The sequence below is a fragment of the Cucurbita moschata genome, unplaced genomic scaffold (genome assembly GCF_002738365.1).
Source record: "Cucurbita moschata cultivar Rifu unplaced genomic scaffold, Cmos_1.0 Cmo_Scf00022, whole genome shotgun sequence".
Taxonomy (NCBI): Eukaryota; Viridiplantae; Streptophyta; class Magnoliopsida; order Cucurbitales; family Cucurbitaceae; genus Cucurbita; species Cucurbita moschata.
In genome coordinates this window covers 4,021,313-4,038,772 of record NW_019268538.1, presented here as the reverse complement: position 1 = coordinate 4,038,772, position 17,460 = coordinate 4,021,313, and the positions used below count along the sequence as shown (strand labels likewise).

Here is a 17,460-nt window from a genome sequence, read left to right as displayed (position 1 = left end):
CGCTCACGACCAGACGTTCTCACGCGACGGAAACATGGAGACAAAGGTTAAGTTAGTATTTATAAAGCATACCATGACTGACTAGGGCATTATATCGCACATTACCTAAGAGATGTGTTGTGAATGAATTGTGACCATAGTTCTGTGTTATCCTGGTAGATAATGGCACCAAAGAGACGCGAACCGTACGTAGGGCCAGGACCTAGAAGGGGAAGAAGAGAGGAAGTTCAGGACACCTCGGTTGCAACACCTGAAGAGGAACAACCTGAACTTCAGGAGGAGGTTGGGGATATGCCCCAAACTAGCGAGGGGACAGTACCACAGCCATCAAGATCGAAAAGACGCCGAATGAAGGCCAAGGCCCGAAGGCGGCTTGAGACACCCCCTACTACTCCCTTCTCCGAGGAGGCCCCATCGGATCCAACCCCGTGTACAGCAGTCCCACTAAACCAGCCATTAGCCATGCCCTCAGCGGAGATGTTTCAGACGTTCATGATGACGTCGATGGAAAATCAGGCTCTGACGAACCAGATGATTCAGACCATGGTTGTTTCTCAACACTTGACTGCTGATGGTTCTCCTTTCTCTGATCCTACTCTCTACAGATCNACACGTGTAATGTTTTCTTAAAAAAAAAAAAAAAAAATCCATTTCATTTATTTATTCCTAAATTTAAAACTTTTATCACTAAACTATTAAAATTGTTTACCAAGTCTTTGTATTAAAAAAAATCAGTTTTATGAATTTTTTTAAATTACCTCCCCCATATCCACATAATGCCTTCTTTCGGCTTTCCCTTTTAGGTTTTCCGTCAAGGCTTTAAAACTCATTTGTTCGGGTAAGGTTTTCACACCTTTGTAAATGGTGTCTTGTTCTCCTCCCAACCAATGTGAGACATCGCAATTGAGGAACTAGTGCCACTGAGGATGCTGGCCTCAAAGGAGGTGGATTGTGATGTCCCACATTGGTTAGGGAGAATAACAAAACACCTGGGTATGGAAACCTTCCCCTAACAAACGAATTTTAAAGTATTGAGGGGGAAGTTCGAAGGGAAAATGATAAGATAAGGAATCAATACAAGGAGAATAAGATTCGGATTACCTTGTTGATCGAATATCTCAAGGCAAGAACATTGTTTGAGATTCGAATCACTCTACAAGCAAGATCGATCATGTCTAGCTTGAATGACTCTTGTTGATCAAATATCTCAACGCAAGAACACTTTATTGAGATTCGAATCACTCCACAAGCAAGATTGATTATGTCGAGCTTGAATGATTCTACGTGCAACCTAAACTACATAGAATTGCAAAAAAAAACTTAGGACTAAAGAAAAGCACAAAGGCTTCTTTTAATATAATTTCCAAGTCTCTTACAAATACAACATACATGACTTTATACACCCTCAAAATAAAAAGGCATTCAAAGAGTTGTAACATTCATACTTAATAGCCATAATTAACCATAATTGTAACATAGAGTAAATTAAAAGTCTTAAAATACATTAATGAAATACAATAACTCTAAATTATAATCCACCCAAAATTTTTAAAACATGAAACTTCATTCTTTTCCAAGGTGGCATGAATTGAAATATTTTTTTGATAATTTCAACATTATTTTCTTCGGCTCTTCATTAAAGCATATTGAATGATTGATGTCTCTTGATTCATATCAGAAAATTAAATATGTAAATTAAATTAATTAGGAGCCATTTACAGTGATGGTGGAATAAAACTCAAATTAATCAAACTAAAAAAATTAAAAAAATTAAAAATTCGATCATAAATAATAACCTTTTTTTTACAAAAAAAGTAAAGATAGGAAATTGGGATACCACATTATAATTTAATCTTTATCTACTTTAACGACACTTTCAAATAAGATGTGCACGTTGAAACTTACTAAATAAATATTATGAAATAATTGGCTACTAGTTTGAATTTATTTATATTATGAGGTAATATTAAACAATTTAATAATTATATATATACAATATATATTACCGATTTTATTACGTAACTTCGATGTATGCGGAGGTTGTCAGCTAATGTTGTGGTTTGCTTATATTTAAATTTGAGGAGGAATATGCCTACATCATATATATAATTCGACTCAAATATTTTGTCGGGATATATATTTTTCAACTTTTTTTTTTTTGTTGGAAAAAATAAAATTTCTTATAGTAAGATTGTTAGGCTATTTAAGGTTAGTTTGTAGCGTGTTGGTAGAGATTTCTTGTAAATTTTCTAAAATTTACAATGTTTCAATAAGATTGAACTTTAACACAAAATTAAGTTGAATTGGTGTACTGAGCCAATCATTAAATAACTTTGCCAAAAATTATAATCTTAAAAAATATTTATCTCAATGTTGTGTTTTATTTAAAATCTCACACACACCGTTAAAGATTATTGGAAGTGAGTCTACATTGGTCAATTTAGTGGAAAATCATGAATTTATAAATAAGAAATACTAATAGGCTTTCTGGGGAAGCCCAAAGCAAAACAAAGCCATGAGAGCTTATGTTCAAGATGGATAATATCATACCAACGTGAAGAATCGCGATTCCTAACACATATATATATATATTATTGTACTCTTTTATAATTTATTAAGTCCACATGATTATAAATTTTAACAAGAAAAAAATGGTAACATTTGTCTAAATTTAGAACAAATTTTGATGAAACTAAAAGAGTAAGTATGATAGTTAAATATTATATGCGTAGTCAACCTCACGGTTTTAAAACGTGTATCTTAAGAAAAAATTTCCACCTATATAAGAATGTTTCGTTTCTCTCTCTAACCGACGTGGGATGTCACAATTCATACTACTCGAAAGCTTAGCGTACTCGTTGACACATCGTACTTGATATCTAGCTTTGATACCATTTATAATAAATTGGTGTAACGAATACGTGTAAGAGAACTTAGGGAAAGGAATCTAAAATGCTAAGGTTTTGGATATATATTAAATTAAGATACATCAAATCTGAACATTAAATTGATCTGAAAGAAGATTCAAAAAATCAAAGCAAGATTGCGGAAAAAGACAGATTTGTTTCCAAGTAAAGGGGAAGGAGGGCATAGAATTTATGAATTTTAGCGTTTTGGTGTATTGTTTGTTTAGGGGTTTTGGAGTCATTAGGATGTTATGTCAAAACCATAGCTCTATAGATGCAACTAAGACTACGGTTGTTTTTCAATTCTTCTTTTACGTCCATGGTTTGCCAGCCCACAGATTCTACTCTTGTGGTTCTCGATATTTTAAAATATATATTTTATTTTAATCGTCGAAATAAAAATTTAATATTATTAATGTCAATGTTTCAACTGTCCAGATAACTTCATAACTTCACTTATTATTTTTTTACTCATTTTTTATTTATATAAATTTTTTTAATATAGCGCATATAAATTGCTACGAAATAAATTATATATATATATATATATATATATATAAATTCTTTTTAATTTCATTTAAATATTGGGGTTTTTAATTTTAATTCAAAATTATGTTTAAAGAAAGAGAAGGGTGGTTGACGTTGGTCTTCAGATGAACAAAATGGGAAATATCTATCCACGTGGCACCACCGTGTGGAATTTTGTAAAGCTCTATGATAAAGAAAGGAAAAAACAAAAGCCATTAATTAGGGTAATTACTCGAAAATATTTGATTGAAGAAATTATAAAATAAAAATATTAAATAAATAAATAATTGCGAGACTAACGAGTGTCCACCGTGATTATGTTGAAAACTTTATTTGATATTTAATCGTGTGATTCAAATTTTAGTATGAGCCGAAAAATTATTTTTAATGATACTTATATTATATGATTTGAGAGCAAAAAAAAGTTAAATATAGTACGAATATTAGTACATTATTCGCATCAATTCGATTTAAAATTTAAAATATTAGTGGTTAAAATGAAGTTATGTCGATCGCATTTGTGAAACAATGCTCCAAAATGTCCTTGTCATTATACTAAATCCACTCATCGAATTTGACTAAAGTTTTAGAATTCGATGACGAAGTTGGCTTATAGCCAATGTTTTTATTAATCTAATTTATATGCTTATATGATTTAAAATGATACATAATTTAAGGAGAAATTTTACTTAAATAGATAATAGTTGTTTTTTCGTCCAACTCTTTGACATTGTAAGCATAGAATAAAAAAAATTGTACATTTAACATGAATTCATCTGTATTAGTAAAAGTGTTATTAATAAAATTATTTGTGAAATCCCACGTGGGTTGGAGAGGGAAACAAAACATTTCGTACAAGGATGTGAAATTTTTTCTCTAATAGACATGTTTTAAAGGCTAACAACAATACGTAGCAGGTCAAAATGGATATATATGCTAGTGGTAGGCTTTGACTGTTACAAATGGTATAAGAGTCAAACACCGAGCAGCGTGCAAATGAGGAATTGGGTACCCATAGAGGTAGATTATAAAATCTTAGTCGGTTGGAAAGAGAAATAAAACACTTTTTACAAAGTGTGAAAACCTCTTCTTATAAACTTATGAGGCTGAGGATCATATGTAATGAGTCAAAGCGAAAGCGAATAATATCTGCTACTACATTGCTTCATTCGCTATTACATTACTTCAGATGCTAACACTCCGAATGGTGGAGTAACTAACTAGCTGGGCATGCAAAATGTTTTCCATTCAAATCTAGCATATTATCATGTTATGAACAATAATTGGCATATGATACCGTCGGGTACATGAAGGCTTGATTTTATTGGTCCATCGTGGCGACATGGTAAAGTAGTCGGCCACAAGGGAGGAAATGGGGCCAAGAAAAGATCACAGGCAGGTAAGCATATCTTTGCCAACAGCGCTGGGTGACAAATCACTTCACCTATCTCGTCAAAACTAATCTAATACAAAACACATTAGCTTTTCAACGCACCAAACTCAACTTTTTTGTCTGATGTTTGCTCTTCGTAGATTTTTCAATGAGTCGTTTAAAAAGTTTGGATAGATAAATTTTTTAAAAATTAAAAAAATAGTTTAAAAATTATGAATGATACCTCAAATAAAAAATTGAAATTACATAAATTTATTTTATAATATAACCCAAACATATTTATAGTAAGAAGGTCGAGAGAGTGGGATCAGGGAGGATTGAAGGCGTTGATTTGAGGTGTAAGAGTGGAGATTCCTTGCCTTGGAAGCTCTTCCACAAGAATCTCTGCAGGAGGTTTAAGCCCCAATGGAAGAGATGACCGTGGTTTCCTCATTACCTCATTTACAATCTCGTCAATCACCTCCTCATCCTACAAAAAGGAAAAAAACTGGAATTAATTATTATTATTATTTACAAATGCTAAAATAAAGTTTTGAAGCCTTTTTATTTACTGGTTGAAGATCAAATGAACTTTGAGGCGTGCCATAGCTCTTATTTGCTGTATACACATTGTGTGATGATGAACTTTGCTGCAATATGGCAAAAAATAAAATAATAATAACAATTGCCATGATTACACAAAATAAAAAAGTTATTTTCAGTTGAACTCTTGCAAGAAATTAAAATAAAAAAAATACACTCTCACCTGAGGATATGAAAAATATGGAGCACGAGAAGGCAGCATCACAGGGCAACCCCATGCATCAGCTTGCATCTAAAAAACATCAGTTTGAACAACAATTATCACAAACGACATTTTTTTTAATCTTACCGTGTTGTTTGTTTTTAGAGACCAGTAGCTTTAACAGGTTAGTGACATCAAGATTTTGGTTTTTTTAAAAAAAAAAAAAAATTACATGAATTTTGAGAATCAAGAAAAGTAGAATTTTCGAAAAAATCACTCTGTTTCTTGTTTCTTTGTACCTAACGCGTATCGAGAACAATGAATTTTTCAAAGAAACATGTTACTATTTTTCTAATGCATTGACGTACAAGGTTTTTAATTTGGATGGTTGTGGATGGAGTCTCGCTATTTCACAATGAAATCCAAGAATGGAAAACGTTACCCCAGCATAAGAGTTCCATGGCTGAGTTCCTGGTTGCGGCCAATAGCGATAATCAGGCGGCGGACCCCGCATGTTGACATTAGCTGGATGGCCATTGGTCTGCGTCCATGTTCGATAGACGGTGGACATGGATATTCCACAGTAAGGATAAGAAGAAGGGTAAGCCATGATTGGTGGGGAGTGATTGGTTTGCATTGAATATCTTGTTGGATTTTCTTCTCTGTGCATCACATGTTTCCTTTGCATCCTGTACTTCTGCATAAACGACATAAAGAGGAAAAGGAAAAGAGGAAACTTATTTTATACTTGAAAACAGAAAAATCAATACGGTCTTAATTTTGCAAGTTAACACAGCATTAGAAGAACATGTTAGACATTAAACGAGTTTAATGCACTTATAGATACATGAATTTGTAGGATATATGAACAAGTGCATGAAACAAGTTTAATATCTAAGGGAACAAAAAGCCTAGGTGGCAAACCTGGAGATGACTTGCAACGTTGTGCCTTGTCAAACCTTCAACTTTCATCAACTCAAGTATTTTGGAAGGAATTGCACGATCTATGCCTAACTGTTCGACTGCCTGAATAAACTTTCTATGTAGCTCTGGGCTCCAGTCCACCTAATGGACAGTAGAAGTCGCATTTGAAAACATATATTTATAGACATGATAACGTTCAAAGATTTGAATGAGTTTTGTAATCTAGATATATGACCTTAGAGCAATACAGATAGAAGGCACTTTTCAAAATTTTGCGTTTTCGTATCAGATAATCAAATTACCTTTGTTTTCCTCGCTTTGGAACTAGCTGAAGGGTTTACATCAGATCCTTGGATTGAGTGCTCAGCGGCTGAAGGACCACTTTTGACGCCAGATTTATTCTGCAAGGGAAGATAAAGGTCGCTTTCTGCGTTTAAGCCAACTACAAAGTTCCTATCTCCTTCGAGCATTACCTTGCCAGATAATCGAGGTTGGCCCTCCTGAAGGGTGTCTTCACAAACCAAATCATGTGAAGTAGTTTCGATGAAGTTAGACTGTACATCTTTGTCACTGCTATCTGTTTCCATTGGACAGTTCATTTGATTTTCACTTTCCCAGCAACCTTGCAACGATGATCCCTGGTTCAGTTGAGATATACCACTTCCTTCTGGTTTCTCTTGCTCCCATACAACGTCTTGAATCCAAGAAAGAACTTCCGTATCTTCCAGAACTCCATTATTGTCTTCACTCTCTAATTGGAGCTGCATCAAGGATGCTGCGGAGTCTACTTCAGGCTTCGGTGTACTGGAAAATGCCTTCTCAGAACATCGTTGGTCAATATGTTCTCATTATATTCGATGTTTTCTTAGCAGTGCAAAGTTTTCCAGAACTGAAAAATACCTTGTGAAGGACATGCTGCCAGATATTCCTCAATTTGTCCTCAGAGAGTGGTTTCAGCAAAAACTCAACTGCACCAAGCTAAACGAAAATTGTAAATCTAGATCCCTAGATAGTTATAATCTGAGCATCAAATTCTGCTGGAAACCAAATAAAAACTATAGATACTAGCTTTGTTTAGAGACTGGTATCTCAAACCAACAAGAAAAGTGGATACCAAAACCAGTTATTGCAAAACATACATGGTTACCGGTCCCTGAGGAACCTTGAAAGGAACTAAAGTCCAGTTTTAGAATTACCAAAACGGTCGGTTAAAGAGAAATCAGATTGGAGTTCTTACTGCAATGCACTTCATCATGGTACTTAGGCAATAAACATCTGAAGTCACTGTGCCATAGAACAACATAATCTCAGAGTCAGATCAGGAACCGTAAAGTTTGTTGGAGGAAGCTTTCAAAAACATCCAACAATTTGCTATTCGAAACCGTCTTTTTTCTTTTGAGAAGAAACCAGTTTTGGTTGTTAACTTACTTATGATTGGCAAGTCCTTGGAACTTCCAAGCAATTTAAAACTCTCATCATAATTTCCTTTGCACATCTGAATCAGAGATGGATCCAAGAATTTAAAAAGATAAATGTTACTATAAGAACATTGAGGAGCTACAATTTAAAAGTGATCAGAGAACTGAAGCAGAATTTAACGAAGTTAATATTGCTACTGATTAGTCCAATCATCACGAGAACTGGATATTATCAAGCAAGCAAACTTAAGGAGTCAGATTTATGGTGTACATGCATAGTTCCTCTCTGAAAGTGATTAGACATACCTCCAGAATTGCAACATGGAAGTTTTCCGGTGTGTTCAAAATTGTTGACAAAGCTTCCTTCTCATCACTACAGTAACAGACTGCAATATGCCAAGTGAAACTTCTCAACACAGAAGTGAAATCTCTATATCATAGAAAAGAAACTAGAAAGAAAACTTCTTAAAGGAACAGAGAGACGTGGAAATGGCATCATAATAGAAAGAACTCAGATCTTCAACAAATTAATATTTGGAAACACACATTTTCCGGAAGAAACCATGAAACTCTAAAGTCTTCCTAGAAAGTAAAAATAAGTGCATTTTCGATCGGTTCGTAACTCCAACTCACCCACAATACATGTAATTAGCATTAAAAAGGTATAAACAGAATACAAATACATTTGAATATTGAAGAAGATAGCAAAGCAACAGTGCCTTATAACAACGAACGAGGATTTCTAACAAAAATACATCTTAAATGAAAAAAACAAGGGGAGTTCGAAAATTCCTCACCAACATACTCCATTTCCTCAAGTGTTGATGTTATCTCGGCCGCGGAGTGGCCGTCCCGATCAAGGAGAAGAACTCTCAGACCCTTAGGAAAGTCTTTCCATTCTTGTAAATCGTCGGCAGTGCAAACCATAGCTCGCTCGGCTAGTTTCTTAGGTCACTGCTAAAAAAACTCATACATCTTCATATCATCTTCATTTGAAATGGAAATTTCAACATATTTACAACAAACAACGAACAGAAATCGAAATTTCACAAATGTGCAAGAGCGAGACATTTTGGAGAAAACGATAATACATTAGAGAAGGCGCTTTGGAGATTACCTCAATCATGCTTTCGCCTCGTCCTCTGGCCGAATCATAGCCTCTGCATCTACATAAATACAAAATAAAAATAATAAAAAGAAACGGAAAGAGAGAACATCGAAAGAGACCGGAACTGTGAGAGAGTACGGATCCTTACGAGTGCTGACCATACATCTGCATTCATGGCAATCAAGAAACATGTCGAATAATTTGTTCGGCTCAAACATTGGAAGAATTCAAAGAAAAGTGACATGGAAGAGGAAAGCTTACAGAGGAAAATGTAGGAATTAGCAACGTCGACAAACACTCTTACGTCGTCGTAAGTTATTTTCATGGGGACTCTTTCTCTTTTCCTAAGAGACTACAGTGGTTTCCTCATATTTCGGCTGGATGGAGATATTTTACCTTTTCCACCCTAAATTAACAACACACTCCACACTCTCCAAGTATGATATTGTCCTTTTTCATAAGCTCTCATGCTGTTTGGGCTGGGAGAGAGTATTTTTTATTTATAAATGCATGATATTTCCTAAATATTTAGGCGACGTGGGACTTTTATCATCTAATAATATCGATATTAATTCAATTTAAATTTTAAATTTTAAAATATTGATGGTTAAAATTGAAACACGTGGTTCGCTTAACTCTAAAAAATTTGGTGTTGATTAAAGTACATGCACTCTTGAAGTTGAGTGACTAAAAGCTAAGAAGTTAGCTGACAGAGGTTGGCTTTTAACAAATGTTTTTATTCATCTCATTTCTATGATTCCCTTGTGGTTTTAAATGCACATTTCTCTAAATATTGTGATTTCTATTTTATTTATGAGCTCCCTTTTCTTAATTATGTTAAGATTTGTGAAGGAAATCACGTATAATTTAGCACGGAGCTTCATTCAAATCAAATAATATTAATAAATAATATTAACGATAAATTTAGAATAGAAAAAAGTTGTTTGTGATTAATAAAATTAGTTTCAATGATATACAAACTAGTCGACATGCAATTTAAATTACGTAAAACAATCGTCTTTTAATATAAAAATGTCATTTTAGATACTTTAGAGACTTAGTCCAAATAAACCGAGTATATATATGACTCACTTGTGGCCATCTACTTTACCCACTCGCTTTGACATTATATATATGTATATATTTTTAAGCATAAGAACTAAATAATTAAATATAACCTCATAAATAAATTATAAAAAAAAACGTTTTAAAACCAATTTATATAAATTAATTAAATATTGAAAATAAAATAAAATTTCTATAAATTAAATCATAAAAAAATTAAAATAAATATCGAAGATATATTCCATAACTAATAAATACAATATCTCACCGCTAAGAGATCTTGAAGTGGACACTGTGGGCTTCTCGAGGTGGGAAGGGGCAAGCAAAGATAGAAAAGGGAATAATATTAGAGTACCTCATACCCCTACAGGCTCCAGTTGTCGCAACACAACCAGTTTAACAACTACCTCACACAACAATAAAACAGAATAATTATGGACTTTTAAATCTTGTACCTCTTCTTTTCATTCTTTCTATTAACCACCTAAGCTACAATGTCCTCGTGGACGAGCGTCATGTCACGAAACTACTGCCTTCGGCTCGTCATTTTTCAAAACTAAATGAATGGAAGAAAGTCGACATAGCATGAGAATGGAGAAAAAAACCCGATTCTATAATTCGATCAAGCATATATATGACTCACCCTTCTCCATTTTGGAGTATATTACTGTTGTGCATTGAAAGCGGAACAAATGTATTCACAACCACAATGAACGGAATTACACAAAGAGATACCAAGATATTTACGTGGTTCGGAGAGAAGAAGTTCCCTTACATAAACAAATAGAATTTTGCACAACTCATCGCAAGTTAAAAATTAACCATATTTATATTGTTATAATATACGTATTTTTCTTTTTAGAATAATAAATCACACGTGAGGTCGGGAATTCAAACCCACAACCTCGTGAGGAAGTAGGAAAGTTAGGTGCATGTTGGACGAGTTCCTTATCTAGTCATCGTGATTTTATTTATAGATAAGGTTATCTTAATCTATATAAGAAATTAGAAATGAAATGAAAAAATATTTTCATACCTTGTCATTCACATACTTCTTTTCCATCTCCGTTGACCAGTCTCGGGTACCGATCTATTCGTGAATCTTCCTGAACCAACTCTTCTACCTACGTAAAATAAAGTAATGGTAAGATTATAAATTTAAGTCCTTAACTTTTATGTTTGTCCTATTAGACACAAAATTCAATTCTATATCTAATAATTTGTTAATTTTGTAATACACGAGAGATCTGTTGTACATAAAATTTAAAGTCAAAACCTAGCAAATATGAAAGTGTTTTTGCAGGAAGTAAACAATTTCGTTAATGTAGGGAACAAGTAAGATAATTACAAATAAACATGAAAGGTAAAGAACTAAACTTATAATTTAACTTAAACTAATTCTCAAACTTTATTCAAGTAGATGAACGATCTCATTCATTCCATTCGAATATAGTATAATGATCGCATCAATTCGATTGAAAATTTAAAATCTAAAATATTAGTGGTTAAAATGGAGTTATGTCATTTCATTTGTGGAACAATGCTACAAAATGTCCTCGTCATTATACGAAATCCACTCATTGAATTTGCTTAACTAAAGTTCTAGAATTCGATGACAAAGTTGGCTTATAGCCAATGTTTTTTATTAATCTAATTTAGATGCTTATATGGTTTAAAATGATACATAATTTAGGGAGAAATTTGACTCAAATAGATAATAGTTGTTTTTTCGTCCAACTCTTTGACATGGTAAATATAGAATAAAAAAAGTTGTACATTTAAGGTGAATTAATCTTTATTAGTAAAAGTGTTTGGAGAGGGGAACAAAACATTTTGTATAAGGATGTGAAAACTTTTCTCTATAGATGCATTTTAAAATCGTAAGGCCGACAACAATACGTAACAGGCAAAAATGAATAATATATGCTAGTGGTGGGCTTGGACTGTTATAAATGGTATCAGAACTAGACACCGAACGACGTGCTAGCGAGGAGTTGTGTTCCCAAGGGGGTGGATTGTGAAATATCAACTTAGTTAGGAAGAGAAATAAAACACTCTTATAAAAGTGTGAAAATTTTTTCTTAGTAGAGGCACATGCAAAATATTTTCCACTACCGTAGGGTACATGAAGGCTTGATTTTATTGGGCCAGGGTGGCAAATCGGTGAAGTAGTCGGCCACAAAGGAGGAAATGGGGCCAAGAAAAGATCACAGGCAGGTAAGCATATCTTTGCCAACGGCGCTGGGTGACAAATCACTTCACCTATCTCGTTAAAACACATTAGCTTTTCATCGCACCAAACTCAACTTTTGTTGTCTAATGTTTGCTCTTCGATGATAAATTCGTTGCAAAAAATTTCACAGTTGCGGCAACAGAAGTAAAAGGGAATGATATATTACAATACCTTACGACCCTCCCAGTCGCCGCTACAGAAGCAGCTTAACAAGTACTTCACACTCATTATGGCCACAAACCAATAAAACAAAATCATTATCAACATTTAAATCTTGTACCTCTATTAGTCAACCTTTCGACAACATCGATGTGTGAAATGTTTAAATTCCATAATTTCGATCCAATTTTTGAAGAAATACAGCGTATAAAAATATCAGTACGTGCCTAGAACCAAAATCCTAGTTTTGAAATTCTAATTGGATCGTTCAAAGCACGCGCGTAAAAAAAATCGAGTCACGGTCAATATATTTCAACATTCTTATGGAGAACATTAATATTTGAGTATTTCGACTCAAATTTTGAAGAAAAAAAGCCAAAAACAATCTACGAGCTTAAAATCGAAACCCTAATTTACAAATCATAATTTGGTCACTAAAGCATGTGCGTGAAAAAATTAAGTTGCAGTTAAGTTATGCTACAATATTTTCATGGGAGTGTCATGTCACGAGTCTCCGTATTTTAGTTTAGTCTGTTTTCAAAACTAATGGATAAAAACAACCATTTGAGAGGAGAGATTTTTTTTAATTGAAAGAGATTGAGCCATTCTTTCGGTCGGTGTGAATAGATACTGAAAAAATATTTTAAAAAAATTAATTTAAAATTGTATAATAGTTTTAAAAACCATGTTAAATAATGGAAATTACATAAATTAATTTTTTAAAAATAAAGATTAATTGGGCACGTTGGATTAACCCAAACATATTTGTAGTATTACAATGCAAAAGAAGGACGAGAGAGTGGGATCAGGGAGGATTGAAGGCGTTGATTTGAGGTGTAAGAGTGGAGATTCCTTGCCTTGGAAGCTCTTCCACAAGAATCTCTGCAGGAGGTTTAAGCCCCAATGGAAGAGATGACCGTGGTTTCCTCATTACCTCATTTACAATCTCGTCAATCACCTCCTCATCCTACAAAAAGGAAAAAAACTGGAATTAATTATTATTACTATTATTTGCAAATGCTAAAATAAAGTTTTGAAGCCTCTTTATTTACTGGTTGAAGATCAAATGAAGTTTGAGGCGTGCCATAGCTCTTAGTTGCTGTATACACGTTGTGGGATGCTGAAATTTGCTGCAATATGGCAAAATAATAATAATAATAATAATTACACCAGATAAAAAGGTTAATTTCAGTTGAACTCTTGAAAAATAAATAAATAATAATAATAATAATAAACACTCACCTGAGGATCTGAAAAATATGGAGCAGGAGAAGGCAGCATCACAGGGCAACCCCATGCATCAGCTTGCATCTAAAACAAATCAGTTTGAACAACAATTATCACAAACGACATTTTTTTTAATCTTACCATTTTGTTTGTTTTTAGAGATCGGTAGCTTTAAAAGGGTAGTGACATCAAGATTTTACTTTTTTTTTTTTTTTTTTTAAAGAAAAATTTACATGAATTTTGAGAATAAAAAGAATCACTCTGTTTGCGTATCGAGAACAAGGAAATTTTCAAAGAAACATGTTACAGTTTTTCTAAAGTAGCGATTTTCAAGGTTTTTAATTTGGATGGTTGTGGGTGGAATCTCGCTATTTCACAGTGAAATATAAGAATGGGAAACGTTACCCCAGAATAAGAATTCCATGGCCGAGTTCCTGGTTGCGGCCAATGGCGACAATCAGGCCGACCCCCATGTTGACATTAGCTGGATGGCCATTGGTCTGCGTCCATGTAGGATAGACAGTGGACATGGATATTCCACTGTAAGGATAAGAAGAAGGGTAAGCCATGATTGGTTTCAAGTGATTGGTTTGCATTGAATATCTTGTTGGATTTTCTTCCCTGTGCATCACATGTTTCCTTTGCATCCTGTACTTCTGCATAAACAACGTAAAGAGGAAAAGGAACAAGAAAAAAGAAAAAAGAAAAAAAAGAAGAGGAAACTTATTTTATACTTAAAAACAGAAAATTCAATGCGGCGTTAATTTTGCAAGTTAACAAAGCATTAGAAGAACATGTTTTTCATTGAACTTGTTTCATGCACTTATAGATACATGAATTTGTGGGATATATGAACAAGTGCATGAAACAAGTTTAAATCTAAGGGAACAAAGTGTAGGTCCCAACCTGGAGATGACTTGCAACGTTGTGCCTTGTCAAACCTTCAACTTTCATCAGCTCAAGTATTTTGGAAGGGATTGCACGATCTATGCCTAACTGTTCGACTGCCTGAATAAACTTACCATGTAGCCCCGGGCTCCAGTCCACCTAATGGGCAGTAGAACTCGCAGTTCAAAACATAATGCAGAGTAATTTGAGAATGCAGATAGAAGGCACTTCTCAATATTTTGCATTTTTGTATCAGATAATCCAAGTACCTTTGTTTTCTTCGCTTTGGAACCAGCTGAAGGGTTCACATCAGATCCTTGGATTGAGTGCTCAGCAGCTGAAGGACCACTTTTGACGCCACATTTATTCTGCAAGGGAAGATAAATGACGCTTTCTGCGATTAAATCAACTGCAAAGTTCCTGTCTCCTTTGAGCGTTACCTTGCCAGATAATTGAGGTTGGCCCTCCTGAAGGGTGTCTTCACAAACCAAATCATGTGAAGTAGTTTCGACGAAGTTAGACTGCACATGTTTGTCACTGCAACCTGTTTCCATTGAACAATTCATTTGATTTCCACTTTCCCAGCAACCTTGCAACGATGATCCCTGGTTCAGTTGAGATATAACACTTCCTTCTGGTTGCTCTTGCTCCCATACAACGTCTTGAATCCAAGAAAGAACTTCCGTAGCTTCCAGAACTTCATTATTGTCTTCACTCTCTAATTGGAGCTGCATCAAGGTTGCTGCGGAGTCTACTTCAGGCTTCGGAGTACTGGAAAATGCCTTCTCAGAACATTGTTGGTCAATATGTTGTCATTATATTCGATGTTTTCTCAGCAATGCAAAGATTTCCAGAACTGAGAAATACCTTGTGAAGGACATGCTGCCAGATATTCCTCAGTTTGTCCTCAGAGAGTGGTTTCAGCAAAAACTCAACTGCACCAAGCTAAACGAAAATTGTAAATCTAGATCCCAAGATAGTTATAATCTGAGCATCAAATTCTGCCAGAAACCAAATAAAAACTATAGATACTAGCTTTGTTTAGAAACTGGTATCTCAAACCAACAAGAAAAGTGGAAACCAAAACCAGTTATTGCAATACATACATGGTTACCGGTCCCTAAGGAACCCTTGAAAGGAACTAAAGTCTAGTTTTAGAATTACCAAAAAGGTCGGTTAAAGAGAAATCAGATTGGAGTTCTTACTGCAATGCACTTCATCATGGTACTTAGGCAATAAACATCTGAAGTCACTGTGCCATAGAACAACATAATCTCAGAGTCAGATCAGGAACCGTAAAGTTTGTTGGAGGAAGCTTTCAAAAACATCCAACAATATGCTATTCGAAACCGTCTTTTTTCTTTTGAGAAGAAACCAGTTTTGGTTGTTAACTTACTTATGATTGGCAAGTCCTTGGAACTTCCAAGCAATTTAAAACTCTCATCATAATTTCCTTTGCACATCTGAATCAGAGATGGATCCAAGAATTTAAAAAGATAAATGTTACTATAAGAACATTGAGGAGCTACAATTTAAAAGTGATCAGAGAACTGAAGCAGAATTTAACGAAGTTAGTTGAAAGAAATAAACAAACAGTTATATTGCTGATGTCCAATCATCACGAGAACTGGATATTACAGAATACAAATATATTTGAATATTGAAGAAGATAGCAGAGCAACAGTGCCTTATAACAACGAACGAGGATTTCTAACAAAAAGACATCTTATGAAAAAAAAAGGGGAGTTCGAAAATTCCTCACCAACATACTCCATTTCCTCAAGTGTTGATGTTATCTCGGCCACGGAGTGGCCGTCCCGATCAAGGAGAAGAACTCTCAGACCCTTAGGAAAGTCTTTCCATTCTTGGAAATCGTCGGCAGTGCAAACCATAGCTCGCTCGGCTTGTTTCTTAGGTCACTGCTAAAAGAACTCATACATCTTCATATCATCTTCATTTGAAATGGAAATTTCAACATATGTACAACAAACAAAGAACAGAAATCGAAATTTTACAAATGTGCAAGAGCGAGACATTTTGGAGAAAACGATAATACATTAGAGAAGGCGCTTTGGAGATTACCTCAATCATGCTTTCGCCTCGTCCTCTGACCGAATCGCAGCTTCTGCATCTACATAAATACAGAAGTAAAAATAAGAAAAAGAAGAAAAATAAACAGGAAGAGAGAACATCGAAAGAGACCGGAACTGTGAGAGAGTACGGATCCCCAGGAGTGCTGACCATACATCTGCATTCATGGCAATCAAGAAACATGTCGAATATTTGTTCGGCTCAAAGATTGGAAGAATTCAAAGAAAAGTGAAATGGAAGAGGAAAGCTTAGAGTTGAAAATGCAGGAATTAGCAAAGTCGACAAACACTCTTATGTCGTCGTAAGTTATTTTCATGGGGACTCTCCTCTTTTCGTAAGAGACTACAGTGGTTTCCTCATATTTCGGCGGGAGATATTTTCCCTTTTTCGACTGTAAAATTCTTGCTATAAATGTATTATAATATTCGTATTAATTCAATTTAAAATTTAAAATTTAAAATATTGACGGTTAAAATTGAAACATGCTGACGGAGGTTGGCTTTTAACAAATGTTTTTATTCATCTCATTTCTATGATTCCCTAAATGCATGTTTTAGAGACAAATGTTGTGATTTCTATTTTATTTATGAGCTGAGCTCCCTTCTCTTAATTAGGTTAAGATTTGAGAACGAAGTCACGTATAATTTGGCTCGGAATTACATTTAAATAGAATAATATTTGTTTGATCACTCTGGTAAATAAATAATATCAACGATAAATTTAGAATAAAAAAAAAAAGTTTAATTTGAATTTTTTGTACAAAATTTTTAAATATGATCCATTTTAACCCCTAAAC

The 17,460-nt window shown here is 34.2% G+C and overlaps 1 protein-coding gene and 1 pseudogene across 3 annotated transcripts; both read right to left on the bottom strand.

Annotated features, from left to right (window-relative positions):
- Nucleotides 1-4,738: 4,738 nt before the first annotated feature.
- LOC111459380 (two-component response regulator-like APRR2) lies at nucleotides 4,739-8,835 on the bottom strand. 3 transcript variants are annotated; one of them, XM_023102258.1, is made up of 11 exons: nucleotides 8,691-8,835; nucleotides 8,200-8,279; nucleotides 7,904-7,970; nucleotides 7,713-7,759; nucleotides 7,376-7,453; nucleotides 6,778-7,290; nucleotides 6,476-6,616; nucleotides 5,994-6,248; nucleotides 5,573-5,641; nucleotides 5,379-5,456; nucleotides 4,739-5,296 (listed from the first exon to the last, which is right to left on the bottom strand). In XM_023102258.1, exons 1-11 carry the CDS (start codon nucleotides 8,818-8,820, stop codon nucleotides 5,135-5,137), a joined length of 1,620 nt encoding a protein of 539 aa, XP_022958026.1. In that variant the 5' UTR covers nucleotides 8,821-8,835; the 3' UTR covers nucleotides 4,739-5,134. The 3 variants fall into 3 exon arrangements, 2 of the variants coding, with proteins under 2 accessions (XP_022958026.1, XP_022958027.1); XR_002713287.1 differs by having other exon boundaries at nucleotides 5,264-5,296; nucleotides 5,920-6,248; XM_023102259.1 differs by lacking the exon at nucleotides 8,200-8,279 and having other exon boundaries at nucleotides 8,691-8,712.
- A 4,395-nt stretch (nucleotides 8,836-13,230) lies between these two features.
- LOC111459384 lies at nucleotides 13,231-16,480 on the bottom strand (annotated as a pseudogene).
- Between the last annotated feature and the right edge of the window lie 980 nt (nucleotides 16,481-17,460).